At 43.5% G+C, this 27,187-nt stretch overlaps 1 protein-coding gene across 3 annotated transcripts in view; it reads right to left on the bottom strand.

Annotated features, from left to right (window-relative positions):
- ano5a (anoctamin 5a) overlaps positions 1 to 27,187 on the bottom strand; it is a 147,375-nt gene that overhangs the window by 52,308 nt on the left and 67,880 nt on the right. For all 3 annotated transcript variants that reach the window (XM_067994097.1, XM_067994096.1, XM_067994098.1), the window contains one exon: positions 19,172 to 19,282. In XM_067994097.1, coding sequence (XP_067850198.1) covers positions 19,172 to 19,282 — 111 coding nt within the window. The remainder of the gene's footprint in view (positions 1 to 19,171; positions 19,283 to 27,187) is intronic.

Raw genomic sequence — 27,187 nt, forward strand, 5'->3', positions numbered from 1 at the left:
GGCTGTGCTTCTCCACAGGAAGTGATGAGTAAATTCGGACACCAAGCAAATCCCACACCTTCTAGTGGATGATGTTACAACAACAATTGTGGGAGAATCCTGAGATTAAGAGATCTGTCAGTGCCCTCGCTGAGAAATGATGCATGGTGGGAGCAAAACATTACAAATTAACATTAACATCTAGATGAAGATCAAATAGCGCATCCAAATGAGGTCAAAGGTGAATTCTCGACAGCCCCGCATTTAGGAAACCCCCGAACATCATCTAATGGCAAAAGAAAATGTCTGTTTTACATGACTGGTTTATTGCTGAGTGGACTTCATGAAATTGCTGACATCTGCTATAAAATTAAGTCAGCAAAATGAATGTGAAGTTTCAATGTTACCGATTAGATAGTCTGTCATTGTGGCAATCTGTGAATTACCGCAATAGCTACCTTCTTTGTAAACCCAGGTATACTATGGCACTGTGGTGGAGGTGATAATATTGTTGATGGCATCCCACCAGTGCACTGGGAAATCAAAGAGGGGCTTTACGGTTCTCCAACCTTTGTAATCCCTCTTCAGTATCAAGAGGTTCTTCATCCTCAAAGGTGTTCAGAAGGCAAGAGAGAGGCAGAGGGAAACATCACGACTCCAGAAAAGCATGCAGAATCTTCTCCTGCTGCAGTCGATGGGGATCGATGTCGGGGAGGAACTCAGAGAGGTGAAGGACCAGCAAGCCTCGCTCTTTGCCTCCGAGGCCTCCAAGATCATTTTCCAGTCCAGAGTCTGCTCTGTGGAGCAGGACGAGACTTGCTCGCATTTCTTCTTCCAAAAGGTGCAGAGAGAGAGCTCTGTGATCAGCAGTCTGAAGGAAGAGGACGGCTCGGTCACATCCTCGCAGCCCGACATACTGAGGATCTGCAATTCCTTTTATGCCGGACTGTACGACGCGAAGTCCACAGACAGCGCGGCCTCCCAGTCCTTCTTGTCGTCTATCACGGAGGTTCTAGACGACAGCAAGCGGGAAAGTCTGGATCAACTGCGAACTCTGGGCGAACTGACAAAGGCCGTCCGTTCCTTTGAGAAGAGTAGGACTCCCGGAAGCGACAGCTTACCGGTGGAGTTGTACTCGGCTCTGTGGGACTGGATAGGCCCAGACCTCCTGGAAGTGTACGGGGGTATGCTTCTGGCAGGCAGCATGTCAGACTCCATGCGGAAAGGCATCATCACCCTCATCCACAAGCGGAAGGGGGAGAAGGAAGAAATCAAAAATTGGCAACCCATCTCATTACTTAACATGGACGACAAAATTCTGTCCAAGGTCATCGCCAATCAGGTCAAGTCAGCCCTGGAGGTGGTGATTCACCCCGATCAGACCTGCGCCATACCCGGCAGGAAGATCTCTGATAGCCTGGCGCTACTCAGGGATACGATCGCCTACGTACAGGACAGGGGGGTGAATACCTGCCTGATCAGCCGGACCAGGAGACGGCCTTTGACAGAATATCCCACAAGGACATGATGGACGTGCTCTCCAAAATGGGGTTTGGGGAGGGAATCCGCAATTGGATCCAAATGCTCTACACAAACGTCAGTAGCGCAGTTTCAATCAACGGGTGGGAATCAGAAAGCTTCCCGATCAAATCTGGAGTCAGGCAGGGCTGTCCTCTTTCCTCCGTCTTGTTCGTGTGCTGCATCGAACCCTTTGCCGAGTCCATCAGGAGGGATGCGGGCATAAAAGGGGTGACGATCCCAGGCAGCGGAGGCACTCAGGTCAAGGCCTCCCTGTACATGGACGACATCGCTGTCTTTTGCTCGGATCAGCTGTCGGTCCGCAGATTGACGAGCATCTGCGACCAGTACGAACTGGCAGGCCAGGGTAAATCGTAGCAAGAGCGAGGCCATGTTCTTTGGGAACTGGACCGACCTATCCTTTGTCCCCTTCACCGTCAGGTCGGATTACCTGAAGGTGCTGGGGATCTGGTTCGGGGGGGCTGGGGCGTGCACCAAAAACTGGAAGGAGCGTATTTCCAAGGTGATGCAGAAACTGGGACTGTGGGATCGACGATCCCTCTCGATCGTGGGCAAAAACCTGGTCATCAGGTGCGAAGTGCTCTCGGTGTTGCTGTACTTGGCACAGGTATGGCCCATACCTCGCTCCTACGCCATGACAGTCACCTGAGCCATCTTCTGCTTTATCTGGAGATCAAAAATGGACAGTATCCGCAGGGACACAATGTTCAAATCTCTGGAGAAAGGGGGAAAAGGCGTGCCAAACATGTCCCTCATCCTGATGGCCACTTTAGTATGCGGCTGCATCAAGCTTTGCGTGGACCCTTGGTACGAAAACACAAAATGTCACTACGTGCTGAGGTTCTACCTATCCCCGGTGTTGCGAAGGATGGGCCTGGCCACGCTGCCACGGAACACTCCGTCCAGTTGGACCGTTCCGCACCACCTGTCTTTTGTCGAAAAGTTTGTGCAAAAAACCACTTTCGACCACAAGGCGATCAGTAAGTGGTCCGCACATAACGTCCTCGAGACCTTGCGGGAAAAGGAGACGATGGATCCTGTCAGTTGGTTCCTGAGCAGACGGTCAATGTCATTTAGCAGAACGCCTCATCGCCAGAACTTTCAAACAAGCACCAAGACATAGCTTGGCTGGTGGTGAGAAGGGCCCTTCCCGTCAGGTCCTTCATGCACTCCCGGAGTCTCAGCGCCACCACACACTGTCCCCGAGGAGGCTGCGGTGGAGACGAGACCGTCAGCCATCTCCTTCTGGAATGCGCCTTTGCAAAGAAGGTCTGGAGAGAGATGCAGTGGTATCTGTCCAGGTCCGTCCCGAGCAGTTCCGTAACACAGGACTCTGTGCTCTACGGGCTGTTCCCGGGGACGCACACTGAGACAGACATCAACTGCTGCTGGAAGACCATTAACTCGGTGAAAGACGCCCTTTGGTCTGCCCGAAACCTGCTGGTCTTCCAGTACAAGGAGCTGTCCTCGACCGAGTGTTGCAGACTGGCACATTCCAAGGTCCAGGACTACGTGCTCAGGGACGCACTGAAGCTAGGTGCAGCCACCGCAAAGGCTTTGTGGGGAAAGGCAACCATTTAGAGCCTTCTCGCCATTGTATACCGAGGGGCTGCAATCAGGGAAACCCCCCCGGGCAGAATGTAAAATTCAAATTGCTGTAATGTACCTGTAATGAATATGTCATGTACCTGTAATGAATCGGTAATCAATAATCTGTATTAGTATAATGCAATGAGACACCCCAGAGTGTCATGAACTGTAATTATGTACAATGTGTTCATTGAACTGTACTTGATGTAACCTGCAAATTGTAGAATCTGTATTGTGTATGTTTGGAATGTGATATGACAACTGTATTGTATGTTTTGCAGCATATTTTATAAATAAAGTATATTTTTTGAAAAAAAGTGATAATATTGTAATGTGATAATATATATTTGAATGCTATATATTTGAATGATAGATAGAGACATAGATATATTTCTGAGTTGGAGAGGGAGTTCTCTTCTAAATTCGCAACAATCTGTAAGAATGTAATGTTTGCTGAGGAGTGCTGCAGTGTCTGACTGTGATCTTGAAACAGTCACATGTAGCAGGGCTCTTCAGCTGACACCTCACAGTTCTAAATAATGCAATAAAAGCGCAGTTATAGGGCAGCCCAGTTTCATTTATTGTACCAGTCAGTCAAAATAAAAAGCAGATGAGACAAGTGCAAACAAAGTACTGGAATTCATTCCTAGAGGAACAGAATACAAAAGCAGGGAGGCATCAGCGCTACAAGTGCCAACCAGCACATTACCAACCACATAATGTCATCACAGCCGTTTGATTGTAAGTTCGAATCATACAGCACAGGAGGCCATTCGGCCCATTGTGCCTGAGCCGGCTCTTTGAAAGAGCTATCCAATTAGTCCCACTCCCCTGCCTTTCCCCATAGCCCTGCAATTTCCTCCCCTTCAAGTATTTATCCAATTCCCTTTTAGAAAGTTACCACTGAATCTGCTTCCACCAGCCTATCAGGGGCAGTGCATTCCAGATAATAATAACTTGCTGCTTAAAAAATTATTTACCGTTATCCTATATTTAAAAAAATTCAGCTGCAACTAAAAAGCAGACATTTGCTGTTATAATGTCCTGAACCTTTTAGCAGTGCCTCCCTTTAAGAGAATGCAACCAGAACCCTTATGTCCAGCTATACTGTTCATCACTCAATTTTCATTTCAAGATGTTCTCATTTTCGTTCTCACAATATAACATCCATCTTGGCAGCTAGCAGTTCTGCGGAGACAATACTATGATGCCACAAAGTGGCACTATCAAAGGACACTCTGATGTGGTCCACATGACTGATTAAAACCATTTGTTCAGTAACTGTTTGGCCAACCGCTGCAATAATTATTGGCATCTGAAGGCCACAGAATAACATGTACTTTTCCCACTGTTAGTTCTTACTGCTTGCATCAGCCACAGATCATATTAAGCTCAGAGCATTCTAGTTTCCCCTCTTCATTTTACCAACTGCTGGTTACTACAACAACTGATAATTGCATAAATTCTCCTGGCATAAAAGTACATAACAAGGCTGAAAGATGAACAAGGAGCAGGAATGTAATAACTGAAAGATCGGCCTCTAATGAAGAAGTGGAGCGCAGCAGGGAACAACCAGTAATCTGGTGTCATAGGAGAAGTGTGTGCATATATGCCTGGCACCATGGCGGATTAATGCTCGGGCCGATGGGGCACGTGCCCAGGGGCCCCAGCCAAATATGGGGCCCCCTGGCAACACTCACCATAACTAGGGTTGCCAACCTTTTTGTATGGTCCTGGAATCACGAGGAATGAAAGATTAATCTTCCGGGCACTGGTGCAAGCAACCCAGGAGAATATGGTGAAGCAGATTTTGCAGTTTGCGTGCGCCTGCGGACTGTCCACGCTTGCTCACAGAGGCTTCCTGGTTCTCTGAATTTCTCGTGAGTAGCCCCTGATGCATTTGGGAGGAAGAATGAGGAGAGGTAATATCAACTAAATGGCACAATTTTAAAGGGGGTGCGGGAACAGAGAGACCTGGGGGTTCACATACACAAATCTTTGAAGGTGGCAGGACAAGTTGATAAAGCTGTTAAAAAAGCATACTGGATCCTTAGCTTTATAATTAGAGGCATAAGAGTACAAGGAAGTTATGTTAAACCTTGATAAAACACTGGTTAGGCCTCAACTAGAGTATTGTGTCCAATTCTGGGCACCACACTTTAGGAAGGATGACAAGAGGAGATTTACCAAAATGATCCCAGGGATGAGGGACTTCAGTTATGTGCAGAGACTAGAGAAGCTGGTTAGAGCAGAGATGAAGGAGAGATTTATTAGGGGTGTTCAAAATTACAGAGGGTTTTCACAGGAGTAAATAAGAGAAACTTTCCATTGGCGGATATCGGTAATCAGAGGACACAAATTTAAAATAATTGGCAAAAAAAATCAGGAGGTGTGTTGAGGAGACAATTTTTTCACGCAGCAAGTTATGATCTGGATTGCACTGCCTGAAAAAGAGTGCTGGAAGCTCAATAGTAACTTTCAAAAGGTAATTGGATATATACTTGAAAAGGAAAAATCTGCAGGGTTATGGGGAAAGAGCTGGGGTGTGGGATAATTGGATCGCTCTTGCAAAGAGCCGGCACAGGCACAATGGGCCGAATGGCATTCTTCTGGGCTGTATGATTCTACGAAAGCTTCTAATGCCAAACCCTTCCCACCCCCAGTCTTATGAAAACTCACAAAACGCTGTAATGCAGAACGATCAACACTGAGGAAACGGCTGACACAACAGTGCGAGTTCTGGGCTCAGCAATCAGCTAGGCTTTGTCTTTATATAAGCCTAAATGACGTTACTTAAAATTGCAGTAGCAGTATTTTAGTGTATATATTAGTCTTAAACATTCAAGGTAATTACAGGATTTTCAGTCTCCTGATAAATTCCAGTCTAACATTGAGTAAATGCTCCACATTTATTTCCTGTCATTCCTTCCTCCAAAAAAACCTCTTTCTCTGTTAAATGAAGGAGTTGAAATATCGGATAGGAGGCAATTTCAATTATTTTGAGGAGATGGTGCATGTAGTAAATTTATCTTCGATCATTCTTACTGAGAAAATACTTCAAGTAAAATATTCACTGGTTTGGTGTTTTGCATTCTTAGTTATAATTAGATGCTGATAGTAGATTATTGCTGTTATATAGTAGAGCCTGAATATTCAACTTACAGAATTTACAGTTAGCTGTTATTTTATTTTTGTGTGTGTGACAAAAGTAAGCATTTTCATTCAAGTGTGGTATATTGTAATATGATTTGCTTTATTATTAACACAGCGTGTAACATTCTACAGGCCTAATTCTTTGTGCATTTTATTAGCATTTGTGCTTTAATGGATTTTGGGGGGAGGACCCTGAATGTTCTTGGGGCCCAATTGGGCTCTGCCTGTCACAGAGAACCAGTGTAGCGTGGCAAGGACAGGGGTGTGACTGGTGTGTGGGACTTTGTACAGGGAAGTCATAGGCCAGAGTTCTCCAATAGCTGAAGTTTGTCAAGGCTGGAGACGGGAGGCTGGCATGGAGAACACTGGTCCGTACTTCTTTGAGTGATGAAAACGTAGATTTGGGTTTCAGCTGTGGTGCTGGAGAGGTAAGGGTATAAACGGGAAATGTACCAGAGGTGGAAGAAAGCATTCTTGGTGACAGATTGGATGTGGGTATGGGGTTGAACAGGAGGTCCAAGGTTGCACACTTCCAGATTTAACCAGAGGTGACAACCAGGGAGATTGGTGCAGCAGGGGCCAAATGCATATAGGCAGCCGGTCACTGAAAGAATGGCTTTGGTTTTTGTCAATGATCCAATCTGAACTCATTCTTTATGTTGAAAATACAAATCAAATATTATGGCAACAGCCTTGGAGCAATGCTGGGGTTGTACATGTAGAAGCTGAGACCACGCTGGCAGATGATGTTGCCAAGGGTTAGCTTGTAAATGATGAATAGGAGAAATCCAAAAATGGTGCCCGTGTTACATCAGAGTTGACTATGTGGGCACAGGAGAAAAACTGGTTTGAGGAGATTCGAATCCAGAAATTACTGTTTACAGTATCGCCATATGACTACTTAAGCCCTTATATGACATTCCTCTGTTTGCTGTTTCAATGGAAGCAGGTACCCATTTAAAATAAATAGGATAACATCTGCTCACAGACAGGAGAATGTCATGCGTACATGTTAAACACTTATACACCAATACGTCAAACAGATATGAATGGAACCATGAGACAGCAGAGTTGGACTGTGGAGGAGCAGAATGGTGTGGTCAACAGTGTCGATGGTGACAGAGAAGCTGAGGAGGGTCAGTGAGCTATGGTCATTTTTGCACAGGACTGCTAACAGGATTGGAATGTAAGGCATGGATTCAGGGCAAGATCCAGCCCACATTAATTACACACATGGAGATGAATCATTTCACTACAGTGCATTTAAGCTATGAAATTTAAAGGGATTGAATCATGACAGGCAAAGGTTTTGAAAGACACTTTATGCGGTGTATAAACAGAAATGCCCGATAATATAACTTGATATGCCAAAATTACAAGGACAAGGACTGTGGCCACAATTTCTAACTCATTATCAATGCTATACCTCAGAGATTAACCAAACTTTTTTTCCCACTGCACAGAAGGCGGAGAATGGATGAGCTCTGAATTTCAAAACCCATAGCAGTATACTCCTTCAATAAAAATAAAGAGGAACAAAAAAAGTACTGGGCAAAGATTGCACTGGAGTACACAGTGGCAGAGCAGTGGCAGGCTATTCTAAACAGGCAGCCCCACAGGCAGTCTTACAATGTACCGTTTATTATGTTTGAGAAGGCTTCAAACACCAAAGCATTTTCTGACATTTAGAGAAAATCATCTCATTTTTATATATTTTTTTTAAAATGGAAAATTGCAGTGAGTCCTGCATGCTGCTCAAGTCTCATTGGGAGCTGGTAAGCAGGGATTTTAGCATGATTCAGGACAGTAAAAAAGTTAGACCATATATTGACCAATATCTGGACCTGCCAGCTTGTTTCGGCCAATTTTTTTTTTGCTGGGTGAGCAGAGACACAGGCTCTGAATATGTGCTGTGAACCTGCTTCTCCCACCAGTGCACTTGGCACAGCAGTGTAGATTATTTATTAATTTTCTGAACCCTGTCCGCTTTTTTGTTGAAGCAATTGAATTACAACAATGTCAATATGACATCACATTGCAGAACCCTTTAGGTATCCTGGGTGACCATGCGTGTAGGAAGTGCCTCCAGTTGCTCGAGCTCAGAGTTTCTGAGCTTGAGGAGTGGCTGTAATCGCTGCAGGGCACATGGGAGGCTGAGAATTTCCAGGATCGTACGTTCCAGGAGGTAGTCACCCCGCAGCCACAGAGAGAGTCCAGGACAGTGAGTGGGTGGCCATCTGGCAGGGTAGGAAGAGGCAGGCAGTGCAGGAATCCTCCAGGGGTGTGTCGCTCACGAACCAGTTTTCAGTATTGAATACCGGTGAGGGTGACGACATCTTGAAGAAGTGCAGTCCTGAGCATGGCAGCTGTGGGGGAGAGGAATGCAAAGTGGGGTACGGTGAAGTGTAGGATTACAGTGGTTATAGGGGATTCAATAGTCAGGGGTACAGACAGGCGTTTCTGCAACCACCGACATGAGTCCAGCATGGTGTGTTGCCCACCTGGTGCCAGGGTAAAGGACATCACTGAGAGGGTGCAGAACATTTTGGGGGGCGAAGGAGAACAGCCAGAAGTCGTTGTCCATGTGGGAACCAATGACATTGGGAGGAAAAGGGTTGAGGTCCTGCAGTCAGAGTTTCAGGAGTTAGGGAGGAAGTTAAAAAGCAGGACCTCAAAAGGTAGTAACCTTTGGATTGCCCCCAGTGCCACGTGCTAGCGAGTATAGCAATAGTAGGATAAGACAGGTTAATGCACGGCTGGAGAAATGGTGCAGGAGGCAGGGCTTCAGATTCCTGGGGTATTGGGATCAGTTCTGGGTCAGGAGGGATCTGTTCAAGATAGACGGGTTGCACCTCAACAGAGCCGAGATCAATGACCTCACGGGGAGGTTAACTAGTGCTGTGGGCGAGTGTTTAAACTAATTTGGCAGGGAGATGGGCACCAGGATGAAACATTAGAGAGGAGAAACAAGGTGCAGAGAGAACTGGGAGAGACAAATAGCACTAGAGTAAAGAATAGTTCAGAAATAGGTGGGATCAGACAGGGGGAAAATGCGAGGCAGTCTAAGATGAGTTTGGAGTGCATGTGCTAAAATGCACGTAGTGTGGTAAATAAGGTTGGTGAGCTGCAGGCATAAGTCGCCACATGGGACTATGATATAGTGCCAATAACAGAGACCTGGCTCAAAGAAGGGGGAGATTGGGTACTTAATATTCCTGGCTACAAGGTATTCAGGAAAAATGGGGAAGGAAAGGGGAGGGGTGCAGTTGGTCAAAGAATCTATTATGGCACTGGAAAGGGATGATGTAGTTGAGGGGTCAAAGACAGAATCTATTTGTTTAGAATTAAGGAACAACAGAAGAGCTATTACACTACTGGGTGTATACTATAGGCTACCAAATAATGGGAAGGAGGTAGAGGAGAACATTTTCAGGCAAATTACAGAACAATGTACAAACTATAGAGTAGAGTAATGATAATGGGGGACTTCAATTATCCCAATATAGACTGGGACAGTAACAGTGTAAAAGGGCAAAGAGGGGGAGGAATTCCTGAAATGTGTACAAGAGAACTTTCTTGATCAGTGTGTTTCCAGCCCAACAAGGAAGGAAGCCGTGCTGGATCTAGTTCTGGGGAATGAAGCGGAACATGTTTCAGTGGGGGAGCATTTGGGGAGCCGTGATCATAATATCATCAGGTTTAGAATAGCTATGGAAAAAGACAAGAAACAATCAAGTGTAAAAATACTTAACTAGAGGAGGGCTAATTTCAATGAGTTAAAAAAGGACCTTGCCCAGGTGGATTGGAATCAGAAATTGTCAGGCAAAACAGTAATTGAACAATGGGAGGCCTTCAAGGAGGAGTTGGTCCGGGTACAGAGTGGACACATTCCTACGAAGGGGAAAGGAAGGGCATCTAAAGCCAGAGCTCCATGGATGACAAAAGATATAGAGATTAAAATAAAACAGGAAAAGGAGGCTTATGATAAATATAATATTCATAACATAGTAGAGAATCAAGTTGAATACAGAAAGCACAGAGGAGATTTAAAGAAGGAAATAAGAGGGGCAATAAGCGGTCAATGTAAAAGGGAACCCAAAAGTCTTTTATAAACATCCATAGTAAAAAGGTAGTCAGAGGAAGGGTGGGGCCGATTAGGGACAAAAAAGATCTTCTTCTGGAGGGAGAGGGCATGGCTGTGGTCCTAAATGAATACTCTGCTTCGGTCTTCACTAGAGAAGAGGATGCTGCCAATTTGGCGGTAAAGGAGGAGGTAGTAGCAATATTGGAGAGGATAAAAATAGATAAAGAGGAGGTACTTAAAAATTTGGCAGTAATCAAAGTAGAAAAGTCACCCTGTCCAGATGAGATGCATCCTAGGTTACTGAGGGAAGTAAGGGAGGAAATTATGGATGCTGTGGCCACAATCGTCCAATCCTTCTTAGATATGGGAGTGGTGCCAGAGGACTGGAGGATTGCATGTTACACCCTTGTTCAAAAAAGGGGAGAGGGATAAACCCAGCAATTACATGCCAGTCAGCCTAATGTTGGTGATGAGAAAACTCTGATAGATAATAATCCTTGGAAAAGTATGGGCTAATAAATGATAGTCAGCATAGTTAAAGGAAAATCGTGTTTGACTAACTTGATTGAATTCTTTGATGAAGTAACAGAGAGGGTTGATCAGGGAAGTGCGGTTGATGTTGTGTATTTGGACTTTAAAAAAGGCATTTGGCAAAGCACCACATAATTTTGTTAGCAAAATTAAAGCCCATGGGATTAAAGGGACAGTGGCAGTATGGATACAAAATTAGCTAAGGGACAGAAAGCAGAGAATAATGGTTAACGGTTGTTTTTCAGGCTGGAGGGAAGTATACAACGGTGTCCCCCAGGGGTCGGTATTAGGATCAGTGCTCTTTGTGATATATATTAATGACTTGGACTTGGGTATACAGAGTATATTTTAAAAGTTTGCAGATGACACAAAACTCGGAAATATAGTAAGCAATGTGAAGGATAATAACAAATTTCAGGAGGCTGTAGACAGACTGGTGAAATGGGCAGACACATGGCAGGTGAAATTTAACGCAGAGAAGTGAGAAGTGTGAAGTGATACATTTTGGTAGGAAGAATGAGGAGAGGCAATATAAACTAAATGGTACAATTTTAAAGGGAGTGCAGGAACAGAGTGACCTGGGGGAGTATGTACACAAATCTTTGAAGGGGGCAGGGCAAGTTGAGAAGGCTTTTAAAAAAGCAAATGGGATCCTTGGCTTTATTAATAGAGACATTGAGTACAAAAGCAAGGAAGTTATGCTAAACCTTTATAAAATACTGGTTAGGCCTCAGCTGGAGCATTGTGTTCAATTCTGGGCTCCACACTTTAGGAAGGATGTTAAGGCCTTAGGGAGGGTGCAGAAGAGATATACTAGAATGGTACCAGGGATGAGGGACTTCAGTTATGTGGAGAGACTGGAGAAGCTGGGGTTGTTCTCCTTGGAGCAGAGAAGGTTAAAAGGAGTTTTGATAGCGGTGTTCAAAATCATGAATGGTTTTGATAGAGCGAATAAGGAAAAACTGTTTCCTGTGGCAGAAGAGTCAGTAACCAGAGGACACAGATTTAAGATGATTGGCAAAAGAGCCAGAGGCGACATGAGGAAACATTTTTTTATGCAGCGAGTTATGATGATCTGGAATGCACTGCCTGAAAGGGTGGTGGAAGCAGATTCAATAGTAACTTTCAAAAGGGAATTGGATAAATACTTGAAGGGAAAAAAACAGGAGGTTGTCGGGAAAGAGCAGGGGAATGGGACTAATTGGATAGTTCTTTCAAAGAGTCGGCACAGGCACGATGGGCCGAATGGCCTCCTTCTGCACTTTACCATTCTGGAGCCTGACAAAAAATAATATTTGTTTAGTTTCCCAACAAGAGGAAACTTACAGATTCTTATTTTTAATTGACTAAGTTACGATATTTTGCATATACCTGGTTTAAAAGCTATCTACATATTTTATTAAAAATGTATCAGTGTACACTTCCTGTCCATGCCTCTTAACTTCCTGTTATCATATTTTTGCCACATTTTTTTCTACATTATAAATTCCTTTGTCAAATGGGTTTTGCCTAAGTAAACTCATCAGCACTTTAATTGTACAAATCACTCAAAATGCTTTCTGAAATTTTTCTCCAGACGCCATTTTATTCTTAGTAAGTCAAATTTCTAATGTCCAAAATAATGTTTTAAACATTTTTTAAAATGGCATATTTTACAACATAATTAAATTCATAATTTGAATAAGAAGTTTTGTGTCTTTTGATACCTTCATTAAAATTTCTGCTTGCAGGTCTCATCCTCTTCCAAAAGCCTGTGTGAGCCTAAATTTGGATCATACTCTTTGAGCCAGTGCAGTTTGCCTAATTTCCTAAGACACATGAGAACCATTTAGTCAACTGATCGATATTCCAGTAGCTCTTGCTCAAACCTTTTTCAAAAATGATTTGAAGAAAAGCTTCGAGGTAAAATTTATATGAAGTGTTTTTTTTAAAAGTGTGCGAGAGAGAGAGAGAGAGAGAGAGAGATTAACTGATTGCACGCCTATTGTAACTTTTGCTTTGTGTTCGATTATCTTCAGAATGTGCATTAAGCACAGGGAGATACAGAATCTTTGGGGTAGAAATTGATCTTTGACAGTAACGGAAAATGGGTGATAGCAAATTGGTAGCCCATTTTACATTCTGCCCAATCTTCTTTTCCAATGGAAAAGTAATTTGGGCGGGGTGTAAAATGCTGCCGAGTCTCTAGCGACTGTTTCGCAAAACTGCCAGAGATCAATTTCCATCCCTTTTTCCTAACATTGTAATTGAGTTCATTTTTGAAAAAAAAATTGTTGAATTTTGACGCAGACAGCCTCTAGTTATGTCACCTGATTATCACAGTTGTGTTGATAGCATATGTAAACATTATAATTACTAACTAACAGCAGTCAGACGCAGTGTGGGAGGGGGAGAGAGAGTGATTAAAAACAAAACAAGTTGACTTTTGACAGCTCTAATTACCACCTGTGTTTCATTGATAGTTAATTAGAATATTTACATTTTCTTATGGCAGACACAGGCTCCTTGGGCCAGCTGGATTTTCTTGTCCATTTTTGTATGTTCGTAGATAGAGAAACAGACAGACAATGAGAGAGACAGAAATAGAGGTTCAAGAACCAAATCACAAACAAGAGATCCAAGCTGGTGCTGCTAGACATGGGGCTTTCCTCCCCTCCAACCAATTCTATCTGGCCCATGCTCTGCCCATCTCCTCACTGACAGACACCAGGAATCCATAAATGTGCAAAACCTCAGGTTCTCCTTCCACAGTTCAGCCCAGCTCTAGGTTCCACCTCCACAGTGATGCCAGATCACGACCCCCATACTTCCAAATTCCAACAACCTCACTGCAGTACAGTTAAACCCCAAGACCTTCACCCCAGCTCGGCCAAATCCCAGGACCATTCCCCAGTGCTACCCAAGTCCACAACTGCCCCCAAGAGTAGCTAAATTCCATTCCCTCTCCTCAGTACTGATAAATACCAGATATCTATCTCGAATTGGTGCATCTTGTATACCATTTTACTGTGTATTCTCAATTTTAAAAATGGTAATAAAAATTAAATACATAGGTAATGGAAGTTGTATGAAATATAAAGGCAACTCATTTGCAGTTTTAACACAATAATGGGCAGAGTTATTAAATTCAACCCCCAAAGCATCAGTAAAAATCCCAGAATACTTTTTTTAAAAATGGAATTGAACCTCAACAGGCACTGTAAATTAATGGCCCTTATTCTATCCCCGACATGGAATAAACATCCCTATTGTTATAAAACAGTGAAAACTCTGACTCACCACGAGCTCATCACAGAAGATCTATTCGTAATAAATTAAAAATCGTATGTCTGTACGCATCTCCGTTATAAATTCATTAGAAAAGGGAGTAGTGCCAGAGGACAGGCGGACAGTTGGACAGTTTATATGATTCCTATATTTAAAAAGGATATATTTAAAAAGGGAGATAGAATAAGTCCGGGGAACTACAAACCAATTAACTTAATGTCAGTGGTAGGTAAGATGATGGAATCTTTAACCAATAGAAAATCATCTAGAAACCGAAAATATAATAAAGAATAGTCAGCACGAATTTCAAAAGGGAATGTCATGCTTGACCAACCCTATTGAATTCTTTGAAGAAGTAACAGAAAGGGTAACATAGCAGATGTAATATATTTGGATTTTCAAAAGGCCTTCGATAAGGTACCACGTGGTAGGCTCATGACTAAGATCAGAGCATGTGGAGTCAAGGGGACAGGTAGCAAACTGGATAGCAAGCTGGCTATAAAACAGAAAACAGAGTAAGGGTTAAAAGTAGTTACTCAGACTAGCAAAAGGTGGGAAGTGGTGTTCCACAGGGATCGGTGCTGGGACCACTGTTGTTCACAATTTACATTAACGATTTGGACTCGGGAATCGAAAGTACAATTTCAAAACTTGCGGACGACACCAAATTGGGGGATATAGTTAATACTGAGGAGGACTGCAACAAAATACAGGAAGACATTAATAAACTTGCAGAATGGGCGTGTAATGGGCAAATCAATTTCAATATAGATAAGTGTGAGGTGGCACATTTTGGTAGGAAGAATAAGGATGCCACATAATCCTTGGATAATAAGAGTCTAAATGGGGTACAGGAGCAGAGGGATCTGGGGGTACAGATACACAAATCACTAGAAGTAGCGCGCAGGTTAATAAGGCCATAAAAAAAATCAAACAAAGCACTGGGATTCATTTCTAATGGGATAGAATTGAAAAGCAGGGAAGTTACGTTAAACTTGTATAGCAACTTGGTTAGACCACATTTGGAGTACTGTGAACAGTTCTGGTCTCCATATTATAATCGAGGATATAGGGGCACTGGAGAAGGTGCAAAAAGATTTACTAGGATAATACCTAGTAACTGAGAGGTTATACCTATCAGGAAAGATTGAACAGATGTGAGGTTCAAAATCCCTTTAACAAAAGACATTTGAAGGAAAGGGTTAACTGTACCCCTTTTAAACAAAGACCTTTGAAAACCTGCAAACGCAGTAGTGTAGTAAATTGTATTTTCGCAAATCCTGTTTTTCCCTCACTGACGCTGATGGCATTGAAGAAGTATGACCCCCAGATCCGTCTGCTCCTGTACCCCATTTAGACTCTTATTATCCAAGGGGTGTGTGGCCTCCTTATTCTCCCTACCAAAATGTGCCACCTCACACTTATAGGAGCATAGGAACAGGAGTAGGCCATTCAGCCCCTCGTGCCTGCTCCGCTATATCTATATTGAAATTGATTTGCCAATTACACGCCCATTCTGCAAGTTTATTAATGTCTTCCTGTATTTTGTTGCAGTCCTCCTCAGTATTAACTATATCCCCCAATTTGGTGCTGTCCGCAAATTTCTGAGTCCAAATTGTTTATGTAAATGGTGAGCAACAGTAGTCCCAGCACCGATCCTTGTGGAACACCACTTCCCACCTTTTGCCACTTTGAGTAACTACCTTTAACCCCCTACTCTCTGTTATCTGTTTTGTAGCCAGCTTGCTATCCATTTTGCTACTTGTCCCCTGACTCCACATGCTCTGATCTTAGTCATTGGTAATCCACATCCTATTGGTAAAAAAACAATATAAAAAGACGACTTTGAGAGAAGAACAGCCTCTTCACCACCCAGCAGTCACAGGGAATGCACACTGCAGTTGAACATCACGCAAGAAGGAGGAGGACCTGGAGTACTGAAGAGCTGATCAACCTTTAGGCCCAATGAGCGAGATCCTTGATTTAAAGTTTGTATGTGTATTAAGGATTTGCCTGGTGTGTATGAATCGTTAATAATTCTGAACGTTATTATGTAATGACTTAAGTGTATAGCGGAATTTTATAGAGAAAAGTCATATGTATGGTTTGATTTTGCTTCATGAATGATATCATTAAATAATTACTTTTGATTAACGAAACTACCGTGAGTGAGGGTAACTTTCTTTGCTTGACTATTCATCCAGTGTCCAAGAATCACAGGAAATAAGGAATTCAGGCTGGGGCACTTTTCTCTAGAAAAGGGAAGAGTGAGCGGTGACCTGATAGAGAGCTTTAAAATTATGAAAGGGTTTGAAAGGGGTACACCTATTTCTTTCCAGAATGACTGGTCGTTTGTGATGTAGATGAGCATCATGATGTTGCTGTAAGTGTGTGCCCCAGTCAGGATTTTTGATTACTGGTCTCTGAGTAGATGATTAATAGTACCTTGTTTTCCCAATATAGGGTTATATTTTACATTTAATAATTGGCTTTGTGAATTAGTTCTTAAAAAGCAGTTTCCCAGAAGCACAATATAGTTTGTCAACGCTGTACAGGCATAGGAAAAACCTCTTTGAATTGTGTTTCAAACCATTATAATAATCATAGAATCATAGAAGTTACAACATGGAAACAGGCCCTTCGGCCCAACATGTCCATGTCGCCCAGTTTATACCACTAAGCTAGTCCCAATTGCCTGCACTTGGCCCATATCCCTCTATACCCATCTTACCCATGTAACTGTCCAAAATAGAATATTTAACTTCAACTGACACCTGCACAAGTAAAATAACCTCACCTCAGTGAATGTAGAAGCTCATGTTCTACATTACATTCAGATACAAATGTGCAGGGTCAAAGTTGCAATACCCTGCAGGAACACACAGCAGTCTTCCTCTTCTACAGGGACAAAGCAATGATGCTTAGGTTTGACTGGCATATGTTCTTCATGTTGATTTGATTTGAAATTGGCTCAGTGCCAGGACCCCGAGACAAGTGAACGAGTGCAGTCTAATGTCATGGCTTCAGCAATTAAGCCTGAGCAATTAGGCCTTATAGGCCCAACAGCGTACTGGGTGAGATCTCAATGCCTTTCACCGATGTAGGCCCCAGGCTTAGTCTCTTGCAGCTGGGAAACAGACTCCTGAACTCTGCAACAAGGGGACAGATACTTTCTTTTAAAAAAAAATCTCTCCTAAAAAGATGAAATTCCCAAGACTTTTTCTTTCCCTGGTTGGAGAGGCTACCAAACCATAATAAAAATAAATGTCAATGACCTGAAACAGCTTACTATTTGAATACTCAACTTCAAGAAAACTAAATAAGATGTGTCTAAGTGTAATACGATTACAAGGTTTTACTAAAAGAACTAGTTCTCAGACCCCACAATTACAAAAGTTCCAGTGACATCACTGATCTTAGTAACGGCTCCAGTAACTTAAGTGAGGGCACAGCTGGCACATGAATGTAGTCCTGTGACAGCATGCACTCACACACAACCAGGGAATATCAGTTTACTACTGCGGAGTGTTTAGAAGCCTCCGGTAAAAAGTGTATTGAAGAAAATGGTGATCAGCAGGATCTTAGCAAGGTATATTAGTCTATAGCACTTTTATTACTAAGCTTTCACCAACAGCCATAACAAATAAAGAACTTGCATTTATATAACCCCTTTCACAACCTCAGGATGTCCCAAAGTGCTTTACAGTCATTTTGAAGTGTAGTCGCTATTGTAACGTAGAGAAACGCAGCAGCCAATTTGCACACAGCAAGGTTCCACAAAGAGCAGTGAGGTAAATGACGAGATAATCTGTTCTGGTGATGTTGGTTGAGGAATAAACATTGGCCAGGAAAGCAGGAGAACTTCCCTACGCTTCTTTGAACAGTGTTATGGAATCTTTCGCATCCATCTGAGAGAGCAGACAGGGACTCGATTTAACATCTCATCCGAAAGACGGCACCTCCGACAGTGCGGCACTCCCTCAGTACTGCACGGAAGTGTTAGCCTGGCTTGTGTGCTCAAGTGGATAGGGCGGGGCAGTGGGACTAGCTGGATTGCTCATGCATAGAGCCAGTGCGGACTCGATAGGCCGAATGGCCTCCTTCCTTGCTGTAACCTTTCTATGATTCTATAAGTCTCTACAAACAGTGAGTGACAGGCTCAAAGGCCACTCTCACAAGCCCTCTAACAGTTTAAAAAAAATATGGAGACATTGGGGCTGATTTTATTCTTGGTACTGCCCCGTTATTTGGCAGGAATGGAACGATAGCGAAAGAAAACCACAGTGCAGTACGTACTGCCCTGTTCCACTCGACATACAAGCCCAATGAAAACGCTCCAGGGTTAGTTCTTCTATACTATTTTTGTGGGGGCCTGCTACCAGACCCTCCTCATTCACACACCCCCACCCCCGCAGGTGGGTTTAACTCGCTAAAGTTTTAAATTCTGAAATCTTTTGTGCTTTTTCAGTAAATTCCACCCAGATTGCACTAATATCTGGGCAGAAAACATGCGAAAACTTCAGGCCGGGCTTCTGTACAGTTACAGATTGCAGTTGTGGCCGTGCAGGGAGAACCCAAGGAGAAGCCAGACTCCTCCTCAAGCAGGAAAAAATAAATGATCGTTCAATCTAATTCTTATTATTTAAGTTGTTCACCATATAGACTGAATACATAGAGAAGACTCATAGGGTAGGGTCTGTATGCCACATTAAACTGACCTGTTACATGCTCATGTTACCATGGGACATCAATCACATCCCAGAGTTTTTCCACTATACATTCCAGTTATAACCCATGTGAGACAAGCAACGAAATTTACAGAAATAAGAGGCAGATGTGAAAGGAACAGTAAAAGTGAAGTAAGAACGTAATGCTGAAACTTTGAACAAAGTTATATCCACAAGGTTTTATCAAAGATGCAGCTGTGGTAAATCCGAGAGTTCCATCTTTCCTAGATGTTAGGCCTACAATTGCCCAATGACTATTAAGTGCAGAATGGATGCCAAGTATTAAAAGTATGGTTCCTACCGTCTTCTTCTCTGGATCTTTAAGATCATCCACATACGAGAGGATGAAGTCAATTCTTCTGACCCCATCACAGAAGAAGACAGAGTCTTTGCTGTGGATCTGCTTGTCAATCTGAGGAAATAAACAGAAGATGTACCATGAAAAACGAGGCCAGTGACCCTGCTTCAGACGCCTGTCTTTTTTTAAATGTAGAAATCAGAGCTATTAAAGGGTTAAACAGGCCAACCATCCATATCACAACAGGCAACTGTTTACTTACAAGAGGCAAACAACCAAGCCAGAGCCATAGCTCAGAGACCATGCACACTTATGCAACAAAAGCAATGATGTATGCAGGGATCTGCTCCAGAATAAATGGTCGAGGTCCTGTCAAAATGCATTCTGGACACAACACTGGGCTACTCATTCATTTGTAGTCTAGTCACTGAACACAACTGTGCTTGTAATACAATGTAGTTATTCTTGCCCAACAAAACCACTACAGCACTGTATGGTGTATTTTTCATAATGAAGTTCTGAAAGTTCTGATAACATTCGTTTTCTGATTTTTTTTTGTTCTTTAGTGTTCTGTTGTTGCCCCAAGTCACACACTAGCCAAATGAGTAGCCAGGCGACTTGATGCAAGGCTAGCACTAGAAAATGACAATAAAAGCTGATGCACTGTTGTAAAAATCCAACCGATTAGATTCATTAATGTCCTTCAGGTAAGGCAACCAGCCACCCTACTTGGTCTGGCCTACGTACGACTCCAGTCCCACAATATCTGTTGCCTCTTAATGCCCTTAGGGCAACTAGGGATGGACAAGAAACACTGCCGTGCCAGTGGCATCCAAATCCCAAGAACATTTTTAAAACTAGACAACCCAAAGTACTTTGCAGGTAATGGATTACTTTTGAAGTGCAGTCTGGCAGCAAAGTCCCACAAACAGCAAATAAATGAATAACCAGACAATCTGTTTCTTGGCTTTGCTGCAGCAGGTCGCAGGACCATGGTCTATCATTCTACCCCTGCTGGTTAAATAATAGCTTTGCAAGGATGACATTTTACATGCACCCTACACATAGAATTAACATGCACCCTACACATAAAATGGTGGTGGATAATTAAACAACTAACGGGAGGAGGAGGCTCTGCAAACATCCCCATTCTCAATGATGGCGGAGTCCAGCACGTGAGTGCAAAAGACAAGGCTGAAGCGTTTGCAACCATCTTCAGCCAGAAGTGCCGAGTGGATGATCCATCTCAGCCTCCTCCCGATATCCCCACCATCGCGGAAGCCAGTCTTCGGCCAATTCGATTCACTCCACGTGATATCAAGAAACGGCTGAGTGCACTGGATACAGCAAAGGCTATGGGCCCCGACAACATCCCAGCTGTAGTGCTGAAGACTTGTGCTCCAGAACTAGCTGCGCCTCTAGCCAAGCTGTTCCAGTACAGCTACAACACTGGCATCTACCCGACAATGTGGAAAATTGCCCAGGTATGTCCTGTCCACAAAAGGCAGGAAAAATCCAATCCGGCCAATTACCGCTCCATCAGTCTATTCTCAATCATCAGCAAAGTGATGGAAGGTGTCGTCGACAGTGCTATCAAGCGGCACTTACTTACCAATAACCTGCTCACCGATGCTCAGTTTGGGTTCCGCCAGGACCACTCGGCTCCAGACCTCATTACAGCCTTGGTCCAAACATGGATAAAAGAGCTGAATTCCAGAGGTGAGGTGAGAGTGACTGCCCTTGACATCAAGGCAGCATTTGACCGAGTGTGGCATCAAGGAGCCCTAGTAAAATTGAAGTCAATGGGAATCAGGGGAAAACTCTCCAGTGGCTGGAGTCATACCTGGCACAAAGGAAGATGGTAGTGGTTGTTGGAGGCCAATCATCTCAGCCCCAGGGCATTGCTGCAGGAGTTCCTCAGGGCAGTGTCCTAGGCCCAACCATCTTCAGCTGCTTCATCAATGACCTTCCCTCCATCATAAGGTCAGAAATGGGGATGTTCGCTGATGACTGCACAGTGTTCAGTTCCATTCGCAACCCCTCAGATAATGAAGCAGTCCAAGCCCACATGCAGCAAGACCTGGACAACATCCAGGCTTGGGCTCATAAGTGGCAAGTAACATTCGCGCCAGATAAGTGCCAGGCAATGACCATTTCCAACAAGAGAGAGTCTAACCACCTCCCCTTGACATTCAACGGCATTACCATCGCCGAATCCCCCACCATCAACATCCTGGGGGTCACCATTGACCAGAAACTTAACTGGACCAGCCATATAAATACTGTGGCTACGAGAGCAGGTCAGAGGCTGGGTATTCTGCGGTGAGTGACTCACCTCCTGACTCCCCAAAGCCTTTCCACCATCTACAAGGCACAAGTCAGGAGTGTGATGGAATACTCTCCACTTGCCTGGATGAGTACAGCTCCAACAACACTCAAGAAGCTCGACACCATCCAAGATAAAGCAGTCCGCTTGATTGGCACCCCATCCACCACCCTGAACATTCACTCCCTTCACCACCGGCGCACAGTGGCTGCAGTGTGCACCATCCACAGGATGCACTGCAGCAACTCGCCAAGGCTTCTTCGACAGCACCTCCCAAACCCGCGACCTCTACCACCAGAAGGACAAGGGCAGCAGGCGCATGGGAGCAACACCACCTGCACGTTCCCCTCCAAGTCACACACCATCCCGACTTGGAAATATATCGCCGTTCCTTCATTGTCGCTGGGTCAAAATCTTGGAACTCCCTTCCTAACAGCACTGTGGGAGAACCGTCACCACACGGACTGCAGCGGTTCAAGAAGGCGGCTCACCACCACCTTCTCGAGGGCAATTAGGGATGGGCAATAAATGCTGGCCTCACCAGCGACGCCCACATCCCATGAACGAATAAAAAAAAATCCACTGCACAGAAACAGACCATTCGACCTAACTCATCTATGTCGATGATTATAGTCCACACCAGTCTTCTCCCACTCTAATTATCTTTTACTACCACGCCTCCCCCATATCCTTCTATTCCCTTCTCCCTCATGTATGCATCAAGCCTCCCCCTAAACGTATCAATGCCATCTGCTTCATCCACACCATGTGGCAGTGAGTTCCACATTCTCACCACTCTCTGCATAAGAAATTCCTCCTAAATTCTTTATTTGAACTGTTAGTGGCTAACCTATATTTGTGCCTCCTTGTTCTGGACTAACCCACAAGGAGAAGCAGTTTCTCCACATCCACTTTATCAAACCATTTCATGAGACCTCTATCAGGTCTCCTCTTAGTTTTCTCTTTTCCAGAGAAAAGAGCCTCAGCCTGCTCAATCTTTCCTGATAATTGAATCCTCTCAATTCTGGTAACATCCTTGTAAATCTTTTCTGCACTTTCTCCAATGCTTCAATATCCTTTTTGTAGAATGGAGGCCAGAACTGCACACAGTACTCCAAGCGTGGCCTAACCAAGGTTCCATGTAAATGTAACATTACCTCCCTGCTTTTGCATTCTATTCCTCAATACAGGTCAATTACATGTGAATTAATTCTGCTGTATTAAAGGCAGCAAAGAAAGCACAGACCACACATGAACAATGCATTATTATTTCCAGTTACTCATTGGATAGGAATCCTAACCTAGGTGAGCCTCAGATTCAAGGACAGCATTTCTTGACAAATTGGGTTTGCAGTTTATTGTATTTTTCATACTCGGTTGCTTTACAAAATAAACAGAACTGCCTTTAAAAGCTGATTTACTATGTGCAATACATATATACACATGAATAAATGTACACTGCAGTATCCTTCAGCTGTGTCCTGACCATGCACACTAGTCAGGTTTTGCTTATGAAGCTCTTTATTCAGACCCTATCCACAGAGAAGGGATAAGAAGTCCCTCTTGTACAAGAAGTCTCCTCACATTTGATGTTAGATGTCAAGATAGAAGGGACAGTGGAAAGAGCCATTTTGTGGTAGAGTCGTCCTATCCGTCCTGGAGTACTAAAAGTATTTGTTTTCGGAAAGGGAGAGGCATAATTCTGGTCTCCATATTATAACAAGGATATAGAGGCACTGGAGAAGATTCAAAAAAGTTTTACAAGGATGATATCAGAAAAGATTGAACAGACTGGGGCTATTTTCTCTAGAAAATCTGGATGACCTGATAGAGGTCTTTAAGATTATTAAAGAGTTTGACAGGGTGGACGTGGAGAAGATGTTTCCACTTGTGGGGGAGACTAAAACTATAAATATAAGATAGTCACTAATAAATCCAGTAGGGAATTCAGGAGAAACTTCCTTGCCCAGAGAGTGGTTAGAATGTGGAGCCTGCTACCACAAGGAAGTAGTTAAGGTGATTAGCATAGGTGCATTTAAGGAGAAGCTAGATTAAACACGAGGGAGAAAGGGATAGAAGGATGTGAAGATAGGCTTAGATGAAGAGGGGTGGGAGGAGTACAAGCACTGGCATAGACCAGTTGGGTCAAATGGTCTGTTTCTGTGCTGTAGATTCTATGTAATTCTATGTAAGTCCTCAGAGATAAAGTACCAGATATAGTACTCCTGATTCAGGACCATTACCTGTTGCTTTTCTCTCCATACTTCTTTCTCGGGGGCAAGTATAACTCAGGAGATTACCTAGAGCAGTAGAGCTGTGAGGTGAGTCTCCCTCCCCTCTACAAACAGTCACACACCAATTTGAATTTGCATCAAGTGAAGCATAATCTCAGCCTTATAGATCCAAATGATTATAGATAAGTTGCTGTATTGATAGTACATGAGAGTTTAAGACATTCATTCACGTGATAGATCCTTGTGACCGGTAGCCCATCCACTGCCTTAAACATCCATTCCCTCCACCATCGGCGCACCGTGGCTGCAGAGTGTAATATCTACAGGATGCACTGCAGCAACTCTCCAAGTCTTCTTCAACAGCACCTCCCAAACCCACGACCTCCACCATCTAGAAGGACAAGGGCAGCAAGTGCATAGGAACACCATCACCTCCAAGTTCCTCTCCAAGTCACGCACCATCCCGACTTGGACAAATATCACTGTTACTTCAGCGTCACTGGGTCAAAATCCTGGAACTCCCTATTTAAAAGTACTGTGAGAGTACCTTCACCACATGGACTGCAGCGGTTCAAGAAGACAGCTCACCACTATCTTATCAAGGTCAACTACGGATGGGCAATAAATGCTGACCTTGATAGTGACGCCCATATCTCGAGAATGAATGAAAAAAAAGTGACACCCAGTTTTGCTGAAGCTCACAGGTCGTTTATCTAAATACACATCAACATTGAGAATATGGGGTAGTAAAAAGGAAGAACTTGTATTTATATAACCACCTGTTACAATCTCAGAACATCCCAAAGCAGTTCATAGCCACACAAGTACTTGTTGTAATGTAGGAAACGCAGAAGCTAATTTATACAGAGCAAGGCCCCACAAACGTCAATGAGAAAATGACCAGATAATCTGGTTTCGATGGTATTGGTCGAGGGATCGCGAGCCCTTCTTCAAAGAGTGCCGTGGGATCTTTTATATTCACCCGAGAAGGTGGGCAGGGCCTTGGTTTAACGTCACAAGTGAAGTATCAGCCTAGATTATGTGCTCAAGTTTCTGGAGTGGAGCTTAAACCCACAATCTTTGAGTCAGAGGCAAACATACTACCACTGAGCCACGGCTGACATGTAGAAAATGCACTATTGAATAAAATTAACTACTCCTGCACTCATCCTGACAGACACATCAATGCCCTCGGTAACTTCAAGCATTTCAGAAGTAGCAGGTGTGTTGTGCACGACAGTGTTTATACTCAAAGAACTTGGCTTGGTTTGTGCAGCTTTATCTTGGCTCGGGCCTGTACTTTGAGCTGCTGTCAATGCTGCTGCTGCTGCTATCTGTGGTCTGGAGGAAACAGCGGTTTGCTTAGAAATAGGAGGACGGTACCATGGAAACAATGGGCGTGATTTTGACCCCGAGCCAAAACGGGAGTGGGGGGGTTGTCAAATTGCAGACTGGAAACCCCCAACCCGCCGGTTTTTCCATTTTAAAATCATACCCAATGAGTCAGCACACACATCACAGATATTCCAGGAGCAGAAAAGCCAGCACAAGTGAGTCAGTCACTCGCTGAGACCATAGATGGACTTTTTATGAACTTTTAGGAAATACTCTCAGTGACTAATCTACATGCTGTCTGCACTGTAGACTTATTCATCTCATTATTTATACAAACCCACACAAGTTCTTTTAAAAAAATTTGGATGCAAACTTTTTTTAAAAAAGCAGCTTTAAGAAAAAAGCCCCTCCCCTCCCAAGATCAAGTATTAACATTTTTTTTATTTCGAAATGATTCTGGTAGTATGGGTTAAACTCCAGTCAATCCTGCTTCTGTTTCAGTACAGTGGTAAATCTATGCTTTGTGTTCCAGGTGCTGCCTAGAAAACAGGCCCAGGTTACAGGTGGATAAGAGTGGACTGCTGCAGCTCCTTCATAGAATCATAGAAAGGTTACAGTGCGGAAGGAAGCCATTCGGCCCATCGAGTCTGCACCGGCTCTATGCAAGAGCGAGTCCAGCTAGTCCCACTCCCCCGCCCTTTCCCCGTAGCCCTGCAAATTTTTTCCTTTCAAGTACTTATCCAGTTCCCTTTTGAAGGTCACGATTGAATTACATCCACCACCCCCTCGGGCAGTGCATTCCAGATCCTAACCACTCGCTGTGTAAAAATGTTTTTCCTCATGTCACCTTTGGCACGTTTGCCAATCACATTAAATCTATGTCCTCTGGTCTTTGACACTTCCGCCAAAGGAAACAGTTTCTCTCTATCTACTCTGTCTGGACCCTTCATGATTTTGAATACCTCTATCAAATCTCCTCGCAACTGTCTCTGTTCCAAAGAGAACAACCCCAGCTTCTCCAGTCTTTCCACGTAACTAAAGTCCTGCATCCCTGGAATCATTCTAGTAAATCTCTTCTGTGCCCTCTCGAAGGCCTTCACATCTTTCCTGAAGTGCGGTGCCTAGAACTGGACACAATCCTTTAGTTGTGGCCAAACCAGTGTTTTATAAAGATTCATCATGACTTCCATACTTTTGTACTCTATGCCTCTATTTATAAAGCACAGGATCCCATATGCTTTTTTAACCGCATTCTCAACCTGCCCTGCCACCTTTAACGATTTGTGCACATACACCCCCAGATCTCTCTGTTCCTGTACCCCTTTTAGAGTTGTGCCCTCTAGTTTATATTTAACCTCCCAACATTAAAAATAGTGACCCAGGAATATGACTAGTTACATGACTTTGTTATTTTTTTTTAAAAAAGAGTATAGATTTTAAAAACAAATCCTTACATGTGGCCGAATCACACTATTATCAATTTCAGTATCAACCCTGTTATATCATTCTTTAACCATTCGATTTGGATAAATTGAGTACATACGACCAATAATATTCCCCAACCTATTCACATTGTGCTCCTAATAAACAAATAGTCAAGGATAATGCATTCCTTTAAGTGAACGGCGAAAGAACAATCCAATTGAGGATTTTGAACGTGTTTGTGTATATGTGGTTGAGTCTGCAGCCTTATGGCAGTAAATAGCAATGTAGCTGCTCAATATGAAACCACACAATGACAGTGGGCGCACGTACATGCCGACCTAAAATGCTCAGAAATGCTGACGAGCAGTTGCAAAAAATGCTGACAACTCAAAAAAAAAGTACAACTTAAAAAGAGCCTCAAATAAAGGCCTATGACCAAGGCCACAATTCAAGGTTAAATTATTGTACTACATTGGATTTCGAGATTGATTGATTTATTTAAAAAAGTGTTTTCGGTTCACATTACACAATTAAGTTAACTTTTCTGTGAAGACTGAAATCCAAAGGCCTAAAGGTAGATGGGACATGGGACATGAACTTGTGATGGTGGAAACTGCAGCCAATAGTGTCAGCCTTGGCTCCATTGTAGCACTCTCCCCTCTGAGTTAGAAGGTTGTGGGTTCAAGCCCCACCTAGAAT

This window comes from Heptranchias perlo, chromosome 12, assembly GCF_035084215.1.
Source record: "Heptranchias perlo isolate sHepPer1 chromosome 12, sHepPer1.hap1, whole genome shotgun sequence".
In the NCBI taxonomy this organism is placed as follows: domain Eukaryota; kingdom Metazoa; phylum Chordata; class Chondrichthyes; order Hexanchiformes; family Hexanchidae; genus Heptranchias; species Heptranchias perlo.